The 23,400-nt window shown below is 38.7% G+C and overlaps 1 protein-coding gene across 3 annotated transcripts in view; it reads left to right on the top strand.

The window, feature by feature from the left end:
• LRP6 (LDL receptor related protein 6) overlaps positions 1-23,400 on the top strand; it is a 153,418-nt gene that overhangs the window by 95,077 nt on the left and 34,941 nt on the right. For all 3 annotated transcript variants that reach the window (XM_019039057.4, XM_004052742.5, XM_055358689.2), the window contains 6 exons: positions 8,915-9,131; positions 9,660-9,949; positions 11,817-12,043; positions 14,273-14,457; positions 15,082-15,408; positions 23,187-23,389. In XM_019039057.4, coding sequence (XP_018894602.3) covers positions 8,915-9,131; positions 9,660-9,949; positions 11,817-12,043; positions 14,273-14,457; positions 15,082-15,408; positions 23,187-23,389 — 1,449 coding nt within the window. The remainder of the gene's footprint in view (positions 1-8,914; positions 9,132-9,659; positions 9,950-11,816; positions 12,044-14,272; positions 14,458-15,081; positions 15,409-23,186; positions 23,390-23,400) is intronic.

The raw sequence follows: 23,400 nt of genomic DNA, 5'->3' as shown, positions 1-23,400 counted from the left end.
AGTCTGAGGCAGGAAAATTGCTTGAACCCGAGTGGCGGAGGTTGCAGTGAGCCGAGATCAGGCCACTGCACTCCACCATGGACAACAGAGCAAGACTCTGCTTAAAAAAAAAAAAGAAAGATTGATTATACTTTCAGTTTGAGAAATATTCAAAATAATTAATTTAAATACCTAAATATTTGCCCATTTGTGCTACTTTACCACACAATATGTACTGTATGTTAGTGTGGATATATATTTCTCCCCAAATCTTCATAACATATGATCAGAGAAGAATGATATTGATAAATTCCATCATTAGATTCCTCAACTCAGCAGAGCACCTGGAGTTTGGACTTATGTTCATTGAGTTGTAAACCTGGTGCTGGCCTGTTGTGTTATTTTGTGTCTGGGGTATATCGCATAACAATGAAATTTGTGAATTCCTATTTGAAAATTGCTAGTTGATTATTGGGCACAGTGGCTCACACTTGTAATCCTGTCACTTTGGAAGGGTTGAGATGGGAGGATCCCTGGATCCCTTGAGGCTAGGAGTTTGAAACCAGCCTGGGTAATATAGTGAGATCCCTGGCTCTACAGAAAATAAAAATTAGCTGGGCGTGGTAGTGCACTCCTGGAGTCCCAGCTACTTGGGAGGCTGAAGTGGGAAGATCACTTGAGCCCAGGAGTTTGAGACAAGCCTGGGCAACATGGCAAAACCCCGTCTCTACAAAAAATGCAAAAATTAGCGAGGCATGGCGGTGTGCAACTGTAGTCCCAGCTACCCTGGAGGCTGAGGTGGGAGGATCACCTGAGTCTGGGAGGCAGAGGTTGCAGTGAGCTGAGATCATGCCACTGAACTCTAGCTTGGGCAACAGAGCAAGACCCTGTCCCCCAAAAAACAAAAGAATTTATTTTAGTTATGCTTAAAAAGAATGAGAGCAAAGAGGGCAGTTTTCCCTTGTTGACATGTTAATCTTTTCCCTATTAGGTTTTCGGGGCCTCAGGACAGTGAGGCTTTCAGAAGTGTCTTATGAAGCAGTTAAGTATAATTGACCAGGATGTTGACATTCATCATCATGATGCCTTCATCTGGAACTCTGTTCTCAATTTTTTTGTTTCCTGGAGTAATTCAGGTTTTAGAAAGCTTTGGTCACAGTAGCAATTTTTAGCTATAACAGAAAAAGAGCATAGTAATTGCAAATCTTTAATATTCAATGCATGATTCCTTGCAAAAAATATTATAAAACTACCCAGAGTAACTATGATACTTCAATTCTTTTTGTATTTAAAATCACTTATATGTACTCAGACTTAATGTATCTTGAAGTAGGTTAAAAGGCTTTGAATATAGCACTGTAATTGCCCCTACCTCTCTCTCAAACAGGTGTGTGATGTCCCTTTACTTCACCTACTGGGTCCAAAGCATTTCTTTATACTCGTCACCTCAGTGAGATTTGGCATGATTGAAATGTTATTTCCGTGGATAAATATTCTGTGTTTTAAAATCCCATTTATGTGAAATTATATTTTATGTTCTGTGAAGTTGTATCAGAAAAAATATGCTCCCCAACCCTCAGTCATATCTGTCTTCCTTATGAATAAGCTTTTAATTCACTGCTTGTTTTGGATATTGTCTGGAACATTAGAAGAGGAGTGGTTCATTTTGGGCATAATTTGAGTTTCTCTTCTAGAACTTTATAGCATTCCAACTCTAGCACATTTTATGGTGGTTGCTTGGTTGTCCTCCTGCATCTATTCCTTGAACTTGTCTTGTCAAGTGAAGTTGCATAGCAGCAATTTTGGTAGTAGACTGGCTGCATTCCAAGATTGCATGGGCAATCCTGTCTTGACATTTAATGAGCTGATGAAATGACTCAAAAACTGGATGTGATGTCTGTAGAAGATTTGCCATTACTTCTTCTTTGTGCAGATAATGTTATGGTTAACCCACGTCTATTTCCTCTTGTAGCCTATATTCTCGGTGTGGTTTAGAATATTTCAGTGTTAAACCAATGTGCCACAGTGTGGTCAAAGCAGCTGAAACCACTGGAGACTCTGGTTCAGATTTGGAGTTAGATTTTAGAAGTGACAGAAGCCTAATTTCAGTTTAACTAATTAAACCACTCTGAGGTAATACAGTGAAGTACACCCTTAAGAGTTGCCAGATTTAATTAACATTGGCACAGTTTTTAAAGCGTAAGTGTAATCTTTTGGAATTGCCTAAAGTGGTTCATTTGTTCTGGGTTCAGAATATACAAACAAGCTTTTGCCAGGATTTGTGTTATTTTAAACATAAGGAGCTTAAACTGTATTTATAGACCTAGTAACCTGTCCAAAACTTTTACAGGAATATGAGAAATGGAATAGTGATCTCTTTAAGACAGAGCAACATGTTCTTATTTCACTATGGTAACTTGTGCCTGGTAGAAAAAGATTGTGTGGCTGGTACAAGAGAAATACTTAGTGGAGAAGTCAGTTTTCTAATAGTGTCACCTCTACAAAAGTAATGGAAGGAAACATTTCAGAAATTGGACTTTGTGTGAAGGAAAATACATTATCTGTGTGTTTAGATGCAAAGTCTCACAGTCAGATATTGTTTAAGCTTGTGATCCCTTAATCTCTTCGGAGGATCCTTATAATTCCTTTCTATATCATATTAACAAAAATGATAGTAGCGTTTATTTATTTGTTTATTTTTTATTTATTTTTTTTTTTTTTGAGACTGAGTCTCACTCTGTCGCCCAGGCTGGAGTGCAGTGGCGCAGTCTCGGCGCACTGCAAGCTCCACCTCCCGGGTTCACGCCATTCTCCTGCCTCAACCTCCTGAGTAGCTGGGACTACGGGCGCCCGCCACCACGCCTGGCTAGTTTTTTTTGTGTGTTTTTAGTAGAGATGGGGTTTCACCGTGTTAGCCAGGATGGTCTTGATCTCCTGACCTGGTGATCCGCCCTCCTTGGCCTCCCAAAGTGCTGGGATTACAGGCGTGAGCCACTGCGCTCAGCCAATAATAGCATTTATTAATAACAGCAGTTATCATCATCATTATTATTTGTGTGTCCTTGGACTTGCTTCTTAGCTTTTTCTCTTCATTTTTTAAAAATTATGGAAAATGTCAGAGTATAGAAAGCAGAGTAGAGACGACCATGAACTACCTAGTTTTAACCATTGTTAGTACATGGCTGATCTAGACTGCAGCGTGTCTTAAGCGGGAGGGCTAAGGAGATGGCAGAAATGGGTTTTCTAATAATATATCTATGGTCTTAATACTTCCTTTTTGACATAGCCTAAAATAAATGAAAGAATCAGGTCTTTGTTGCTCCTTCTAACTAACCTCTTAGCTAGTGTTTTATATGTAAACTTGCAAATGTGACAAGAAGAAAAAAAGTAGTTTTTTTCCATCAAAGATGTGTGTGTGTGTGTGTGTGTGAAGTAATTTTAACTTCATATTAAAATTAAATAGTATATAGCTTGGAAGAAAGAAAGACCAAATAAAAGACATTTGTTTGAAGCTTTAGTGAGCCTAATCGATCTGAGGTAAGCCTGAAGGTGACAGGTATAGAGGGGACAGTGATGTAAACTAAAAAAGGAGCCAATTAATTTTATTATAGGCTGTATATAGTCACCATTCTGAAGACTCTAATCCAGCACAGTGCAATATGTAGCCACTAATTACATGTGGCTCTGCAGAACTTAAAATGTGCCTAGGTTGCATTAGGATGTACTTTAATTGTAAAACACATACTAAGAAGACCTAGTATTAAAAAAAACCCATAAATATCATTAATAAAATTTTAATATTGATTACAGGTTGAGAGAAAAGAATTTTGGATGTGTTAGATTAAATAAAGTATATTATTAAAATTTTGTCGACTGTTTTATACTGTTTTTGAGATGAGTCTCATTCTTTCACCCAGACTGAAGTGCAGTGGTGCAGCGTCAGCTCACTGCAACCTCTGCCTCTCAGGTTCAAGCAATTCTCCTGCCTCAGCCTACCGACTAGCTGGGATTACAGGTGTGCATCTCCACACCTGGCTCATTTTTGTATTTTCAGTAGAGAGGGGGCTTCACCATGTTGGCCAGGCTGGTCTTGAACTCCTGGCCTCAAGTGATCCACCCGCCTTGGACTCCCAAAGTGCTAGGATTACAGGTGTGAGCGAAAACATTCTCCTGGCATGTTTTGTACTTTTTAATATGACTACTAGAAAATTTTAAATGGACACATACGGCCTACATTTGTGGCTTGTGTTATATTTCTCCTGGACAGTGCTGTTTTAGATCCAAACCTATTGTAAAAACTACACCAGATGAGAACAAGGAGATCGGGAATTAAAGGAAACAGTGTGCTTACAAAATGTGGTTTTAAAAAAATCTTTAATAAATCTTAATTACATTGCTTAATTTGAAATAGACATGAATTGATAGATCTTGCTTTTGTATTTACTTCATTACCAAAAAAAGACCTTTTAGTTTTTGCTTTTCGAGTGAGAGAACAAGGAGTGGTTGGAAGGGACTAGTGCTCAAGTGAGTAAAGCAACCAAATCATTAGTTGTGCCTTCTCAGGAACTATTTTAAGTTCCTCGCCACTGTGCCATTCTTAATACCTTCATTGTTAATACCTTTGTTGAGCTTATTAATACTTTGATCACAGTCTTCATTTGTTGTCCTTTCAGCAAATGTTGCTGAAGACCTTTTTCTTTTCATTGTTTCCTTTGCTCTCTTCTTCCTGAGACCCTTGCTTGTATCTAGAGCAGTATTAACACTGATCCAAACCCCAGTTTTCTCAAGGGACTGAAGTGAAGATGAGCAAAGTATTTCTGATCTATAATCCTTTATCTGCAATTCTGAAATCCAAAGGGCTCTGAAAACCAAATGCTGCTTTTGTTAATTGATTTGGTGGAAAACTTGACCTGAACCAGTGTGAGACTATTTGTAGTCTATCCCACACTGCGGGCATACTTTTATTTATTATTATTATTATTATTATTATTATTATTATTATTATTTTGAGGCGGAGTTTGCTCTTGTTGCCCAGGCTGGAGTGCAATGGTGCCATCTTGGCTCACTGCAACCTCTGCCTCCCGGGTTTAAGCAACTCTCCTGCCTCACCCTCCCAAGTAGCTGGGATTACAGGCGTTAGCCACCACTCCCGGCTAATTTTTGTGTTTTTAGTAGAGACAGGGTTTCACCATGTTTGTCAGGCTAGTCTCGAACTCCTGATCTCAAATGGTCCTCCTGCCTTGGCCTCCCAAAGTGCTGGGATTACAGGCATGAACCACTGCTCCTGGCCGTGTTTTATTGCAGAAATATTAACATGTTTGGCTATATATAGTGCTGCCCTGAACCCAAGTAGAGGTGATATGCTATGTGCATTGTGTTAACCTTTCTTTAAAAAAAACAAAAAGACAAAAACAGTCTGAATTCAGGAGTACAACTGACCCTGACTTCAGATAAGGGATTTTGGACCTCTCTTGCCATCTCACAGAAATTGAAAATATTTTGCTAACCATAATTCTATATTGGTTTATTTATTTTTTTCATAATTCTACATTTAAAATAAGATATTTAACACAAGCTGAACAGAGTGACAGAGATAAATGAAGTGTTTCTGAAACACGGGTTTATTGTGTCACCCTGCTTAAAGTGCTTCCAGAACCTTCTTGCTTTCTGTAATTCTCATTATCCTGGAATTTAATACCTGCCATAGGGTGGTATCTGCTTGATGCTCTATCCTTTGAGTCCCCCATGTGTTCGTTCTGTCTCAGTCAAGGCATTTCTTTCAAAGTCAAACATGTCGTGTGCATCCTTGGCTTTGCTATGTCTTACCTCATTTCTTTTTTTCTAGAAAATCTTTTTCTCTTTTTCTTTGTCAAAATTCTAATTCTTCAAGATGAATTTCAACTGCTATTATTTCCTGAAGTTTTTCCTGATTGCTTACAGAGAGGGGATATGTGTGTAATTTTAATGTAAATATCGTTTACCTCCCCAGTTAGATTGTAATACATTAGCTGGAAGAGGCCCTGTTCTAAACTTCTCAGCATTCATCAGGTCTATCATGGTGGTTTGCATTTACTAGATGTCTTTACTAATGTTGTTTGATTTGCGGGGAGGTAAGTTAGGGGTCTGGCAGAGCAGCAAAAGTGTACTCATATGAAATTGTCAAATATTTGCTCTTTTTTGTTTACTGTTTTAGTTACTTTATATCTAACTAGCAAAAGTAAACAATAAAAATGGGAGTAGGAAATGGGAGGCTGTAGCTGTGTAGTTTCCCACTGGTTTCAGGATACATAAAGGTCTCTTGGTTTTTGTCTTCAGTTTAACAGTGAGTGGTTGTTTTGGTCTTTTATTTTCATATATTCTTTTATATTTATGTATTTTTATTTTGAAGCACTACATTAAATAATTAAATACAATCATTTAACTGTTTACATTTAGGAACTAAAGCATTTTAATAAAATGATTTTAAAGGACAGGAACCAGTGTTTACCAGATAGTGCACCTAATACTGTGCTATATATTTAGCATTATTTTATTTGATCCTTAATTAATTCAGTGATGGCAGTGGCGCTGTCCCCCTTTTTTTTTTTTTTTTTTCTGAGACAGAGTCTCGCTTTGTTGCCAGATTGGAGTGCAGTGGCGCGATCTTGACACACTGCAACCTCTGCCTCCTGGGTTCAAGCGATTCTCCTGCCTCAGCCTCCCGAGTAGCTGGGACTACAGGTGTGCGCCACCACGCCCAGCAAATTTTTTGTATTTTTAGTAGAGACGGGGTTTCACCATGTTGGCCAGGATGGTCTCCATCTCTTGACCTCGTGATCCACCCGTCTCGGCCTCCCAAAATGCTGGGATTACAGGCGTGAGCCACCGTGCCTGGACTGCTGTCCCTATTTTATTTGTGAGACTTGCTTAAGGGTACCCACTGAGTGATAAAGCTTATATTTGAAATACAAATCTTTCTGCCACAATACTGTTTGCTGATCATGAGAAATTTTTTAGAGAACGGAAGAATGAAGGGAAACTGGTAAATAGAAGATGCAGAATTATGTTTACTAAAAAGGTCTTAGAATTGTGGCGTTTATTATTTTTCTCACAATGATTTTTAATTTCATTCTTACGTATTTTCTTTCTTTTTAAAGATTTTTTTCCTAGGCTGGAGTTACTTAGGCTGGAGTGCAGTGGCTTGATTATAGCTCACTGCAGCCTCAAACTCCTGGGCTCAAGCAATCTGCCTGCCTTAGCCTCCCTAGTAGCTAGGACTACAGGCTTACCCCACCATGCCTGACTAATTTTTTGGTATTTTTGTAGAGACAGGGCCTTGCCATTTTGTCCAGGCTGGTCTTGAACCCCAGGGCTTAAGTGATCCTCCTGCCGTGGCCTTCCAAAGTGCTGGGATTATAGGCATGAGCCACCATACCCAGCCCCATTTTCCTAATTCATACTTAATCATCCATCTTTTGTTTAAGCTATTTATTTATCAAAATAAACAAAAATGTTGTAAAGTGATATAGCTGAAAGAGAAAAGATTTTGTTGATCTCATAATAGAAGTAGAAATATAAGTGTTATTCTTTAAAAGTTTAATATTGGGCATCTAGTTTATGCTTTTACACCAGCAAATTTTAATAGGAAGGCCAACATTTGAATGTAAAGATCAGCAAAATTAGCGTAATTTATTAAATGTAAGATAATGCAAAATAAGATAGAATTAAATCTAAGAATAAAACCGAATCAGGCATATTTTAACATACCACAAACTTATAAGAAAGTAATATTTTAGTGTTGTATAATACAGAATATTTATCACTCTGTGTTGGGTGCTCCCTAATAGAATGATTGAACTCTCCCTAATGCAGGACATAGGTTCACTGTTAAGTATATGACCTTTTAGATGAGGTAGCAGTACATGTTCCTGGAAATGCAATTGGAAATGCTGCAGTAGAAACTGAGAAGACCTTGTTCTGTTCTGAAAGATGGAGCAAGCCTTCCAGAGTCCCAGTGTTCAAGTCCCTGCCTGAGACCATTTCTGCCACTTAAAGGGGCCTGTGTGCTGGGCAAATTAGCCTTTAGAAATGTTATTTCATACTAAAAACATGTACATGTGAACAATATCTGCTCCTACCCCCCCAAAAAAGGTATCAGATATAATCTTATATGCAAATATCAAATATTAGTTATATTATGTCAATAAAGGTATCCCAAGTAAGTCAACACTGAATAGTGCATGGTGAATGCACTGTGAATACAGTATGAATGCCAGAGTGAATTTAATAATGTTACTATTAGGTAGTTGGAAAGAGAAGGTACATCCTAGTTTCTTGAAACTTAGATGCAGAGAGGGTGTCATATAATCCCGATACTTTTGTGATTATAATCTCAGAGGAATGAGAGATTTATTGAGATCCCTTTTATCTGTTTTTTGTTGTTACTGACAACAACAACAAAATAAAAAGCATGCTAAGTGGAAAGAGTCCTGAAAAAGACATCAACTGTGTTTACAAGCTCTGTGACCTTACATGAATCTCAGTTTCCATAGGCAAAGCTCTCAGGGTAAAATAAAAGATGTTATAAAACAAAATATATGATAATATATATGAAGGTACATTATAATTTGAAAGCAAATGTGCAAACTTAAGGTGATGATACTGTATTTTTAATTTTGCCACAATTGTTTAATAGAAGAGTTGCATAATCTAAAGTTGCCAGAATTTTTAGAAGGAAGAGTAATATGAGATTGGGGGGAAAAGTGGTCAAATAGAGGCTTATATGGAAAATTTGAAATCATTCTTATAAAATCATCATGTAATTTTGAGAAAGCATTGTAATAGGAATACCAAGATGACTCTTGGATTTTTATACAACAGGCAGTTGGATTTGTTATTTTTAGCTGAAGAATAAATACATAGTTCATCCCCTTCTCTTTTGAATTTAAACCTGAAGGTTATGAATACTGATGGCACTGGGAGACGAGTACTAGTGGAAGACAAAATTCCTCACATATTTGGATTTACTTTGTTGGGTGATTATGTTTACTGGACTGACTGGCAGAGGCGTAGCATTGAAAGAGTTCATAAACGAAGTGCAGAGAGGGAAGTGATCATAGATCAGCTGCCTGACCTCATGGGCCTAAAGGCCACAAATGTTCATCGAGTGATTGGTGAGTAACTCCAAAGCTTTCTTAGAAATGGAAACCAGGAATGAAGAAAGATGGAGATAGTCAGCAGTGTAAATTATTGATGTTTTGAGGCAATTTTGAAACCTTCTTTACCGCCCCCCCCTTTTTTTTATTTTTTATTTTTATTTATTTATTTATTTAATTTATTTTTTTACTGAGAAGGGACCTTTTAAACGTTGACTTACTACTCTAGCTACCCAGTTTGAATTGAAGGGCTGAATACACATGCACAGGCACACCTTCATCAAAAGAATTCAGTCTGATAGTATGGATAATATACCTTACTTTAAAGCTTACTGTGGTATTAAAGGAAAATACTTCACCATGCTTTTACTCCCTATTAATCTGCATATTACTTGTTTGTGATATTAGAATTGAAACTTGAGATTGGGAGCAAGACATAATCATAGGCATTTGTGAACCAAACGCTTAAGTAATTTAAAAGTGAAAATATGTTGAATGTGTCAATGTGTGTGTCCTTCTGTGCCCCTTTTATAATTAATCTTTTAGGTTCCAACCCCTGTGCTGAGGAAAACGGGGGATGTAGCCATCTCTGCCTCTATAGACCTCAGGGCCTTCGCTGTGCTTGCCCTATTGGCTTTGAACTCATCAGTGACATGAAGACCTGCATTGTCCCAGAGGCTTTCCTTTTGTTTTCACGGAGAGCAGATATCAGACGAATTTCTTTGGAAACAAACAATAATAATGTGGCTATTCCACTCACTGGTGTCAAAGAAGCTTCTGCTTTGGATTTTGATGTGACAGACAACCGAATTTATTGGACTGATATATCACTCAAGGTTAGCAAAAGAAATGGAATATTAAAGCTAGGGACTAAAAGGGAGAACTTCTAGAATTTCTGAATCTTCATGCTGTGACCCACCTCCCTCATTGCTTGACAGGCAGAGTTCAACAAAAACCCTCAAGTTTTTTTTGTTTTTATTTTTTTTTAAAACGGTGTCTTGCTCTGTCACCCAGGCTGGAGTGCAGTGGTGCAATCTCGGCTCACTGCAACCCCTGCCTCCCAGGTTCAAGCGATTCTCCTGCTTCAGCCTCCCGAGCAGCTAGGACTACAGGTGCGTGCCACGACGCCCAGCTAATTTTTGTATTTTTAGTAGTGACGGGGTTTCACCATGTTGGCCAGGCCACTCGAACTCTTGACCTCGTGATCCGCCTGCTTCGTCCTCCCAAAGTGCTGGGATTACAGGCGTGAGCCACCGCGCCCGGCCAAAACCCTTAAGTTTTTAAGTGAAGGGAAAGGCCCATTCAATATTTTATTAGATGCTTTTTAATACAGATACTTTGCCAGAGTGTTTTAAATCTGCAAGCCATAGTCTTCCTCTACTTTCTTCTATTTGAAAATGATGAATGACATTTTCTGCAATTAGCTGAGTAAGGAAATGTGTGCTTCACATAAAATGGCTGTTGATTTACTTTAAACAAAAATTCGTGATTTACTTTAAACAAAATTTTAGGGCCTGACTGAGGCGGAAAAGGCCAACAATGAGTTATTCTTTATTTTCTTCTTCCTAGAATAGTTACTGAAAAGAATACCAGGATAGCCAGAGAGGAAGCTCCCGACCTATAAATCTGAAGAATAATCTTTTCTTCTTCCAGATTGTTTTGGGCTTGTTTCAGATAACTCATGTAAACTTTTTTGTAATGTGCGAAAACATGGGGTGTTGGAGTCAGAGTTGGATTCTAATGGTGTTCAGTTAAATTTATTAAGTGAATAAATGAAATAAATAAATTTTGGTTTGCATTGGGTGATGTTCTAAATTTCCTCATCTTGAAAACGGGGGGTGGCTGGGTGCGGTGGTGACTCAGGCCTGTAAATCCCAGCACTTTGGGAGGCTGAGGCACATGGATCACCTGAGGTCACGAGTTTGAGATCAGCCTGGCCAACATGACAAAACCCCGTCTCTACTAAAAATACAAAAATTAGCTGGTCATGGTGGCGCATACCTGTAATCCCAGCTACTCAGGAAACTGAGGCACGAGAATCACTTGAACCTGGGAGGCAGAAGTTGCAGTGAGCTGAGGTCATGCCACTGCACTCCAGCCTGGGTGACAGAGTGAGACTCTGTCTCAAAAACATAAAATAGGGGTGATGCCATACTTGCAGGACTGTTGTATTAAGTGACAAAATCTACGGACAAAACGTACTTATGATAATACTTGATAAGATGTAGTATCTATTATTAGTTTGAATTATGATTTTTAAAAATATTATGGGACTCAGTGCTATAATGGTAGTATAATGGTTACATTCATTTATATGGTAGGCATGATGACTTGCCATAATCTTAAGCACCTTTAGAAAATTGACCACTAATTAAGATCTGTAGCATTGTGGTCACAGCTTTTCCACTTGATTACTGATAAATTTTAAAAGTAAAGTCATTCTGCTGTTAGTAGAATAAATTTTTGGTTCTTTAGAGTTTTAAAATTTCTCCCCTGAATTGGCAGTAAAACTTGAAGTTGCATTTATTAGAGATTGACATCAAATTTTTCTGTGCTTGCAAGTTATGTGAATTTTAATAGGAGATAGTATGCCTCTTGGCACTTCTGGATCCTCTTGCCCCTGACAAAAACCAAACCAAACCTTCTTTGTGGATAGGGTTTAGACTTATGCCATATGACTTAGTTGTTAATGTTCTTTTGCAGACCATCAGCAGAGCCTTTATGAATGGCAGTGCACTGGAACATGTGGTAGAATTTGGCTTAGATTATCCAGAAGGCATGGCAGTAGACTGGCTTGGGAAGAACTTGTACTGGGCAGACACAGGAACGAATCGAATTGAGGTGTCAAAGTTGGATGGGCAGCACCGGCAAGTTTTGGTGTGGAAAGACCTAGATAGTCCCAGAGCTCTCGCGTTGGACCCTGCCGAAGGGTAAACAGCTTTACATTTGCATTCTTTGCAACTGCAGTGTACATTTCGGGGAACATGGCATAGTTACAGATGATATTCTTAATGTTTTAAATAATACGTATTAGGAATCTGAGAACTAAATGATAGATGAACTTTTAAAAACACTATTAATTGATATTTTGCTGATTTGAATAATTATTAGCTAATTTTACTCTTGTCGTAATTAACTTTAGGTGAAGAAAGAGGGGAATGGGTTAATAATCAGATGTTACTGATGAGTATACTGATATGTTAAGTATATATACCAAGAGGTATTATCCATCTGTAGTTGCTTGCACTCCTTCCCAGTTACACTAGATTCCAAGCCTATTGAAGTAAACCCACCGAAACAATGTTGTGAGCTAAGAAAAAACTACATTTAAAAAGCTTTATTTTGGAGTATTTATTAATTCAAAATGGATAGTTTGGTTTGATCATTATTATAAACTGGCAGTAGCTTTGTTATTACAAGGTAGAATAAACTGTTTACAACGTGACGTTTTTCAAGGGCGGGTGTTCCTTTTTACAATAGTCAGCAAATTTTTTAAAGCCGGCAGCTAAGAAATCTGAAATCTGAAGAAAAATTCCACTTATAAAAGAAGTCAACAGGCCGGGCGTGGTGGCTCACGCTTGTAATCCCAGCAACTTTGGGAGGCCGAGGTGTGGGCAGATCACAAGGTCAGGAGTTCGAGACCAGCCTGGCCAACATGGTGAAACCCCGTAACTACTAAAGATAAAAAAAAATTAGCCAGGCATGGTGGCATGTGTCTGTAGTCCCAGCTACTCTGGAGGCTAAAGCAGGAAAATTGTTTGAATCTGGGAGGTGGAGGTTGCAGTGAGCCGAGATCGTGCCACTGCACTCCACCCTGGGCGACAGAGCAAGACTCCATCTTGAAAAAAAAAAAAAAGAAGTAAACAGTGTGAACATATAAATATGTTTATTGTGTTTGCTACTTAAAATAATTTCCCTGAAATGACATTGATTCCATGATTAGCTAGTAATTCATCTAGTCAGCACTGACATATTGTGGTGATCTTTGCTCTAAACATTAGCTGCCAGACAGATAAATTTAATAGTTGGGACTAATTGGTTGCTGCTGGCAAGTATGAAATTTCTCTCACAGTTGTTTCTCTTTGGCTCTTGTGGTGTGCACATGCCTGTCAATTGACAAGTGCAAATGCATATAAAGGCAGGATACCTTCAGTTTTCAGAAAAGCATGTTCATACATTGCTACCAAGTCAGCTATCAGCTGACAGGCTGGTGAGTGAATATCTGTCCTCAGGTATTTCGTGAGAGCTGGCATGTGATGTGCTTTTTTAGTTCCAGTATTCAAGAGTCTCAAAAACTAGCACCTCACTAGTTTACTTGAAAGGGCATTTGGCCAAGGATTAGGTTCTAGTTCTAGCTCTGTCATCTAACTGGCTTGAAGACATTAGATAAGTTGTTCACATTTCTTGTAGTGTTTTGGGCTCTTCATCTATAAAAAGCCTATACTGTAGGATTACTGTAAGATTAAAGTGCAAAACTCAAAAATGGAAAATAACAGCAAAGTAATTATTCTAAAATTTCACAGAGATTATTGTAGTGTAGTATAGTGTTCATTGCCCAGTGGACACATCAAGGGGTGATTCGTTGTTCTTACCATATAGTATGCTCCCTTGGACCATATGACCAAATACATTTTCAAGCTTTGCTTTTGACTTCAGTTAAAGGCTTAGTATTTATAATTACCTTTCATGTACTTCTGCAACTTATTTTGAGGAAGAGTTGATTACACAAGTCAAAAAGTAAGTTCAGCGTATTAAAAACTCAAATTAGTTAATATTCAAAAATATATAAAAATATTTCACTCAGAAGTGAACCAGATTCTGAGACCAGAGCTTTAAACCTTTGCTGTTTTCTTGAATATTAGTTTTATAAATGCCAGTACTGCAATAAACTGTTGGTTTATTTCCAATTCCTAGGTTTGGATGGAACAAATTTATTGGAAAGACTAAGGAAAGCTGACTCACTTCCTTTTTGGGATATGGAAAAAAATATTTAGGGTGCCAAAATAATTGAAAGCATTGTAGCCATGATTTTGTTTAACCCATTTCCTTGATTTGCTGTATGTTTTCTTTAAATTTATTTAGTTACTTTGCATGAATATGACTCTTTCCCCCAGATAATAAAAAATTGAAATGTTAAATATTTATTATTTTGAATTTAGATTTATGTATTGGACTGAATGGGGTGGAAAACCTAAGATAGACAGAGCTGCAATGGATGGAAGTGAACGTACTACCTTAGTTCCAAATGTGGGGCGGGCAAACGGCCTAACTATTGATTATGCTAAAAGGAGGCTTTATTGGACAGACCTGGACACCAACTTAATAGAATCTTCAAATATGCTTGGTAAGCTTTACTACTTTTTACTCAAACAGTGTATTCTTTCCATGCAAAAATCCGTGGCTGCTATTTATCTTTGGTTAGATACTTTTAATACAACTTCATATGAATGTGTCCATTCTTCTTCTGTTCTGGAATTGTATCCTGTTTGTTATTAATAGTGATCCAGGTACTTGGATTCATCTTTCTATTATGTGAAAGTTTCATTATTATTGGACTTGTAATGAAATTTATAACTCCCTAGATACTCCTGAAATGACTTTTGTACCAGTAAAATATATATATTTCCATCTTTTCCTTCTATAGTTCAAGAAGAAAAAGTGAACTGTAGACCCTTATGTAGAGAAAATAAAACCACATTTAAAGTAGACCATTTGCAAGAATTTTAGGAAACTGAGTGATTCGTAGCAGGAATATAAGTTTGAAGCATGGGGTCAGAAGATAGATTGATTTCAGAGAACTGGTCTCGTTTTAGAATTGCTTTTAAATGAATTTTTCTATTTTAAATTGCTTACAATGTAATGTTTTATATGTTAGGGCTTTTTTTTTTCTTTTTGCCAGCAAGACACTTGTATTCTCACATATTTCATCACTCTGCTTCTCCCCTGTCTACTGCCTTTCTGAAAATAGGGCTCAACCGTGAAGTTATAGCAGATGACTTGCCTCATCCTTTTGGCTTAACTCAGTACCAAGATTATATCTACTGGACGGACTGGAGCCGACGCAGCATTGAGCGTGCCAACAAAACCAGTGGCCAAAACCGCACCATCATTCAGGGCCATTTGGATTATGTGATGGACATCCTCGTCTTTCACTCATCTCGACAGTCAGGGTGGAATGAATGTGCTTCCAGCAATGGGCACTGCTCCCACCTCTGCTTGGCTGTGCCAGTTGGGGGTTTTGTTTGTGGATGCCCTGCCCACTACTCTCTTAATGCTGACAACAGGACTTGTAGTGGTAAGCTGCATTTCCCTCCAAAGCAAGCTAGAATGAGAGAAAGCAGCATTTTCAAAGTACTTTAGTGTGTGTTTTTTCTAAAGTTAAATAGTGTGGAAATCCAGAGGGGGTCATTTGTTTGGTTAAAGGGTAGGGGAATGCAAGTGTTTGTTACTTATTACTTGTTTGATGATAGCAATTTGATGTTATAGAAAAATTAAGTCTTATGCTAGTGCATTGTCTTATGTCCGTAACCCAGCACTTTGGGAAGCTGAGGTGGGAGGAATGCTTCAGCTCAGGAGTTCAAGACCAGCCTAGACAATATAGCGAGACCTTGCCTCTACAAAAAATAAAAAAATTAGCCAGAGTAATGGTGTGCATTTGTAGTCCCACCTACTCAGGAGGGTGAAGTAGGAGGATCACTTGGCCCCAGGAGATTGAGGCTGCAGTGAGCTATGGTGGCACCACTGCATTCCAGCCTGGGTGACACAGAGAGATTCTTTCTTCAAAAAAAAGGAAAAATTAAGTCTTTTACCCTTGGACATTAAATATTAAGTGTAAAAATTGCATAGTTTCATGCATCATATTTATTGTAAAGGAAGGGAAGAGCATTACAAATAGTAAAACAGTGAATCGCAAAACACAACTTACTTGTCCTTTGAAGTGCATAGAGTAGGACAGTCATAAAAAATTTAAATGTTTAACAGGCCATACAGAAAATGCTTATGAGAACATGTAACCCAGTATAAAGTAACAGTTGATGAGAAACTAAAGAGAACATGTAATGAACATAGTAGGCAGTTGCAATTTAACTGAAGCTGATGTTACCAGATCTTTTCATTTGGTCCTGAATCTAGATTTTTTTGTGTGTGTGACTCCCTCATCTCCTGATTTTTAAATACCGGCAAGTACACACATAACACTAACAACAAAGTGTGCAACAAAACATCGTTGGCTAGGGGAAACCTGGCTTATAACTTAAATATATATGAAGGCCCATTTCTTGGTGAATAGACAAGAACAAATTGGTAGATACGATTAAGAAATAAGTAGATTAGATCAGAAAGAGTAGATTATGGGAGGGGTGTAGGGTTTGGGTCAATATGATGGAAAGTAACATACTGCTAAGGATATTAGAGGTAATTAACTATTGACATGACTTTCTTTTGTGCTTGAGAGAATGTGTCAGAATTCCCATAGGAAAAATTTGGTCTATTCTGATGCCAACTTCAGTAGTGAAAGAGAAAGGACACAAGCATGTAGTGGAGTGATTAAGAGGTTATACTTTGGAATCTCTGCCACACATTAGCTTTTTTGCTTTACACAAGTAATAAATTCTTTAAGCCTTAATTTTTTCTCATTTGTAAAATTGGAATAATAATAGTAATTGCTGTATAGGGTTGTTATGAAGATTAAAGATAATACATGGTCTGATTTCTGGGGAGAACCAGTAGCAGGGAAGTCAGTTAGACCAGTGTGGTAATGCAGGTAGACCTGGACAATGATGGTGGCAGCAGCGTGTGTGTTGAAGAGAGGTTGATGGATTCGAGATGTATTTTGAAGCTAGAGCAAGCAGAAGTTGTTAATGAGTTCTGTGTGGGAAAGAAAGGGAGGAAGCAAGGATGACCTCTAGATTATGTGTCATAGATGATGGACTGTCATCAGAGAAGAGACATGAGGTTGAAGATACAAATTTTGGGATTACCAGGATGTATTTAAAATGAATGAGGTTACCTAAAGAGAAGGTATAGTTCAAGAGCCAGCAGCTTTCTCTCATAGGCTTTGTGGGTATTTAGGCTGTGTCACACCTGCTGAACTCTGCCCAGCTCTCACCATGGTAGTGTGAGAGCAGCCTCAGGCAATACATTTTAAAAATGGAAGTGGCTGAATTCCAGTAAAACTTTATTACAGAAACAAGCAGCAGGCCAGATTTAACTTGTGGGCCATAACCCCCATCAGTGGGCTAACTCTGATGGAGAGAAAAGAAGGCACTTGGTAAACTATGCAGCTCTGGTTGAGGAAGAGAAGTTCACAGAGAACACTGAGAAGTAGCAACCAGAGAGGTAAGAGGAAAAGCGGGAGAGAATAGAGGCACGAAGACAGAGGTTCGGTTGTTTCAAAAATGAACTCTGTTAAATGAGTAAGGGGAGGTGTAAAATAGCGTACACTGGATTTTTGGGTAAAGTGGTTATTAACCCTGAAGAGAGTAATTTCAGGGAAGTAATGGTGAAATGCAGAATGCATGCAGTACATTAAAACGTGAATGGAAAAAAGGAAACGACAGTGACATATATAGACATCTCTTTTGAGAAGTTTGGCTTCTCATTTCACACAGAATAAAAACCTAGTTCTTATAATGGCCTACTGGGTCCTACATGACCTATACCCCGCATTTCATAACCCCTTCTTCACTCTCACTCCCCACCACTCAGTTTTCTTCTCTAACCTCAGCTTTTACTCTTGTCTCTCTTGCTTTCTTCATGACAGCCACACTGGCCTCATTGCTGGTTTCAGCTAGGCCGGGTACTCCCGCTTCATGACTGTTGAACTGCTTGTTTACTCTGCTTGGAGTGTTCTTGCATATATTTGCGTGGATACCCTTCACGTCCAAGTCTTTGCTTAATTGTTTCCTTCATAGTGACACCTGGTCTATGCTATTTAAAATTAAAATTATGCTGCCATTCTATCCAGCATGCCAGTGCCCCTTATCTGTACTTTTTCTTTTCTTTTTCCCATAGCACTTTCACCTCTTTATGTATTATGTAATTTATACACTCTACTATTTATGTCACTTCCTTCTTTATTATATTTGTTGCTTATTGTCTGTCTGTTGGAATATAAACTCCATGAAGCAACAATTTTTTTTCTGTTTTCTTCATTGACATATCTTATGTGCCTTAGAATAACACTTAATCTGTGGTAGACACTCAAGAAATTATTGTTAAATAAATGAATGAAGAAACAAGGCAAGGCTTGGAAAAACACATACGCTGTTTTACCCAACAGCTTTGTGACCTTGGGAAAATTATTTAACCTTTTTTTTTTTTTTAACAGTCCAGAAGTCTTTTATTTTTTTAACACCTATTATGCCATGAATTCATAGGGAATAGGTTCCAGCAGCTCAGGCTCCTTCCCACTGGTTCTCACAAAATATGCTTCTCTGGGTGGAGCAGGCTGGCGCTTCAGTTGAACCCAGGTACCTTTCTTTTTGGCTTCTTTCTTTTTCTGATCATTTTCCTTCTTTTTCTGATAACTTTCCATTTTCTGATAGCTTCCTTTAGGAAGCTATCTCAGCTCTTAGCGTGCTTAACATGCTGAATACGCACATTAATTCTGTTGGCAAGAATCTTGCCCTTAACTTGTTTGTTTACAACAATGCCAACAGCATGCTGGGTAACATTGTAGACCCTTCCAGTTTTGCGTGGTAACACTTGTGGGGCATTCCTTTTGAACAGTACCCATTCCCTTGATGTCTACAGTATCACCTTTCTTATAGATCTGCATATAGGTGGCCAAAGGAGCAACTCCATGTTTTCTAAAAGGCCTAGAGAACATGTATCGGGTGCCTCTCCTCTTTCCCTTTGTGTTCATCATTTTGGCAAATTACTGGAAGATGGCAGTTCTGGCTGAAAGACTTTTTGTTTGTTTGTTTGTTTGAGACAGAGTCTCACACTGTCACCCAGGCTGGAGTAAAGTGGCGTGATCTTGGCTCACTGCAACATCCGCCTCCCAGGTTCAAGTGATTCTCCTGTCTTAGCCTCCTGAGTAGCTGGGATTACAGGCATGCATCACGGTGCCTGGCTAATTTTTGTGTTTTTAGTGGAGACGGGATTTCACCATGTTGGCCAGGCTGGTCTTGAACTCCTGACCTCAGGTGATCCACCAGCCTTGGCCTCCCAAAATGCTGGGATTACAGGCATGAGCCACTACGCCTGGCATAACCTTTCAGATCCTCAGTGCACTCGCCTATAAAATAGAGATAATTTTGTGGATTAAATAACATTTAGTATGATATGTAATATATCGGAGGTCCTAAATAAATTTTTCTTTTCCTTTCCTCATCTCAAATTTTATTTTCTTACTTTCAAAATCATAGCAACAAGGCTCTCCTTGTCACTCAGTGCTTCTTTCTGGCTTTTTTTCCTCTTTTTAAGAGATCAAGTCTTACTGTGTTGCCCAGGTTAGACTTGATCTCCTGGGCTCAAGCAGTCCTCCCACCTCAATCTCCCAAGTTGCTGGAACTACGAGCACATGCCACTGCGCTAGGCTCTATTGCTTGTTTCTTTGTTTCTTCATATATTATTGTAATGAGTGTTTATTTATCAAGCACCTATTACATGCTGCGCATTACTTCAGCCATTGGAAAACATAGCAGTGAATGAAATTCAGTGGAACAGATAATAAACTAAATAAATTATGTCAGGGGTTAGGTGGCAATAAGTATAATGAAGAAATATAAAGAGCAAGAAAGGGTGATGGTGGCAGGGACTGCAGTGTTAACTGGGGTGATTAGGGAAGTTCTTACTGAAAAAATGACATTTATGTCAAGAACTGAAGGAAGTGAGGAAATGAGCTATGCGGATATCTGGGAGAAGACCTATCAAGCAAAAGGGGATAGTAAATGCAAAAGGTCTTGGGGGAACATGTCTGACATGTTAGAGGAACACCTAGGAAGCTAGTGTTGCTGGAATGAAGTGAATAAAGAAATGAGATCAGAGAGGAAATGGGAAGCCAGATTGTGTAATCCTTTATTCAGTACTGAAGTGGCCTCTGTGGCATCTTTGTGCAAATTGGAAAAAGATGTTTCCTCTGAGCAGATTTAGCCCTACAGGTGTATGGCGTGGCTAAGGAAGTGTGGACTGGATTTCAGTTCCTACTCAATGCCCCTGGCACAGAGCACAAATGGTACAGTCATACATGATGGGCTTGGCCTTATAGTTTATTCTATTCTTAAACAAGAGCAACACCTTTGTCTAAGCTACCAGTGAACACATATGCCTTCAGAAGAGAACTGAAAAGCTCCCTCCTACGTACATCTCATCCTCCAGCTTCTCTGATGTCTCCATTGTGGGAATGCGAGACTCAAGACAACCAGATGAGGTCGTTGTTAAAGCACCATTCTGAAGGAAATGTGAGAGAGGTGGTTAGAGTTTACATAAATTTGATAGGGTGGATTTAGGCTTTTAAAATGGCATATTCTTTGTCATTTTAAACACTTACTGACTTGAAAATAGGTCAAAATATTAGCTGCCTTTTAGAAATAACCAGTTAATTTGTAATTTTTAATATATTTGAGTAGACTTTTTGGAGCAGGTATTTATTTGGAGCCACATATGGCTTTCTCTTAATCTGCATTTCTAGAACAACAAGATCCACAACTAATTGTGGAATCTTACTGAAGGTTAAAATTTTGCTTGGAAAAGAGAGTACCCATCAAAATATCCTAGGAGCCAGATATATATTTGATTAATTGCTTCCCAGGCAAGAAAATATGGGAACTAAAACTCTGGGATCTTTCTTCTAAGTCTTTTAAACAGAAGGGGGTCTTGCTGGGTTGTTCAGGCTGGTCTTGAACTCCCAGCCTCAAGTGATCCTACTGCCTCAGCCTCCCAAAGGGCTAGTATTACAGGCATGAGCCACTGTGCCCAGCCGATTTAGAACCTTTAAACATTTTTTTCTTGCTTTACTAAGAAAGTAGTACTGCCAAAATATGATTCTTTTAAAATAAAAATGATAGTGGGAGACTTTTTAGCTATTCTGTGTGATGTGTTTTTACTGCTCGAAGTATGGACTCCACAAAAATTGCTGAAAGTTGTTAAATCAATGTATTAGTATGATGGACTCCAGAAATGGAGATTTGTAGTAGGATCATTGGGATAACTTTCTAAATCTTCCAAGCGGAGTGTGGGTTTTTAACTAATGAAGAACTTAAAGCAGAATTGCAGTTTTGTAGATACCAAGTTTCTTTGTGAGTACTGATTTCCTTTGGGATTTAAGCCAGTATTCATTTGAGTGTAAATGTAAAATAAGCTGAGAGACCACAAATAATGGAGCTGTGAAGAATGGGGAATAGGAGGAAATAAAGCAAGGAGTCGTGGCTTGGCTATTTATGTTTTATATTCCTGAGAAGGACAGAATTTTCCTGTATTTAGGTGATGTCTAAGCACTAAGAAAATAGAGTATAATTATGAAATGTATACAGATATTTTAATGAAGATTTTAAAAATGGCATTAGACTTTGAAGTTGTTGGTAGCTCTCTCAGAAGTCATTCTTGGCCAGGCATGGTGGCTCACATCTGCAAACCCAGCACTTTGGGAGGCTGAGGTGGGTGGATCACGAGGTCAGGAGTTCGAGACCAGCCTGGCCAGCATGGTGAAACCCTGTCTCTACTAAAAATAAAAAAATTAGCTGGGCATGGTGGTGGGCACCTGTAATCCCAGCTACTTGGGAGGCTGAGGCAGGAGAATTGCTTGAACCTGGGAGGTGGAGGCTGCAGTGAGCTGAGATCGCACCACTGCATTAGTTCATTTTCATGCGGTTGATAAAGACATATTGGAAACTGGGAACAAAAAGAGGTTGGCTGGGGAGGCCTCAGAATTGTGGTGGGAGGCAAAAGGGACTTCTTTCCTGGCGGTGGCAAGAGACAAATGAGAAAGAAGCAAAAGTGGAAACCCCTTCAGATCTCATGAGACTTATTCACTATTATGAGAACAGCACGGGAAAGACCGGCCCCCATGATTCAATTACCCGCCCCTGGGTCCCTCCCACAACACATGGGAATTGTGGGAGTACAATTCAAGTTGAGATTTGGGTGGGGACACAGCTAAACCATATCATAAAGCATCTGTTATTATTTTTGTAATTTTTACCTGCTCTCTTTCCATGCCGTCCTCACATACACAACAAAATAGTATCTTCAATCCATTAAGGTTTCAGTGCCTGTTAATACCAAGTTTATTACTGCTACTACTGGTAATAAGTAATTATTTTAAATTTATGGGTGGGCACAGTGGCTCTGCCTGTATTCCCAGCAGTTTGGGAGGCCAAGGTGGGAGGATTGCTTGAGCCCAGGAGTTCGAAACCAGCCTGGGCAACATGGCGAGACCCCATCTCTGTTAATTTTTTATAAATAATTTTTAAGTTATTAAAAACATATTAAAAATTTACATTTATATAGTGCCTTACAGTTTTTAAAGTATTTTCATATACGTTGTAAGATTCTCGTAGCAACTCAGTGAGAGGAACAAGATGACTATGACTTTTATTTTACCGCTGAGTAAACTTTGGCCTAGAGAGGCTCAGTGACTTAAGATCAAATGAGAAGGCTGAGACTAAAAATCAGCCTTCTTTCTTTTTTTCCTTAGATGGGTCTTGCCCTGTCAAGTGTAAAATCAGTCTAGAAGTTTCTGCTTTAATTTATAAAAGCCCAGGGTTCCTGCCACCCACCAGACAGAATAGGTTAAGGGTTATTCACTTGGTAGACCAGGAGAATTTTGTATATCAAATACCTGATGGAAATGAAGTTTTCTGTGGTATCTCTGTGGACAAGATGGAGAAAAACAGGGTAGGTGGCTATGTCATTAGGTAAATTCATAACTGATTTGGTAACCAGAGAGCTGATTAGTGTTACTCTGAAGAGAGTTATTGAGGGCATGCCAAAGAATTTTGTCCTCAGCCTTAGCTCTTCAACATCTATGTCTGTTTTGTATGAAATACATACAACAGGCTGATCAAATCATTGGATGATAGAGGATGTAGGGTAACTAGATTTCAGATTTTCTCTTTTCTTCCTTTTAAGCTCCTACGACTTTCCTGCTCTTCAGTCAAAAGAGTGCCATCAACCGCATGGTGATTGATGAACAACAGAGCCCCGACATCATCCTTCCCATCCACAGCCTTCGGAATGTCCGGGCCATTGACTATGACCCACTGGACAAGCAACTCTATTGGATTGACTCACGACAAAACATGATCCGAAAGGCACAAGAAGATGGCAGCCAGGTAATTGAGAG

Source organism: Gorilla gorilla, chromosome 10 (assembly GCF_029281585.2).
Source record: "Gorilla gorilla gorilla isolate KB3781 chromosome 10, NHGRI_mGorGor1-v2.1_pri, whole genome shotgun sequence".
In the NCBI taxonomy this organism is placed as follows: Eukaryota; Metazoa; Chordata; class Mammalia; order Primates; family Hominidae; genus Gorilla; species Gorilla gorilla.
This window is presented reverse-complemented; position numbering and strand designations above follow the sequence as displayed.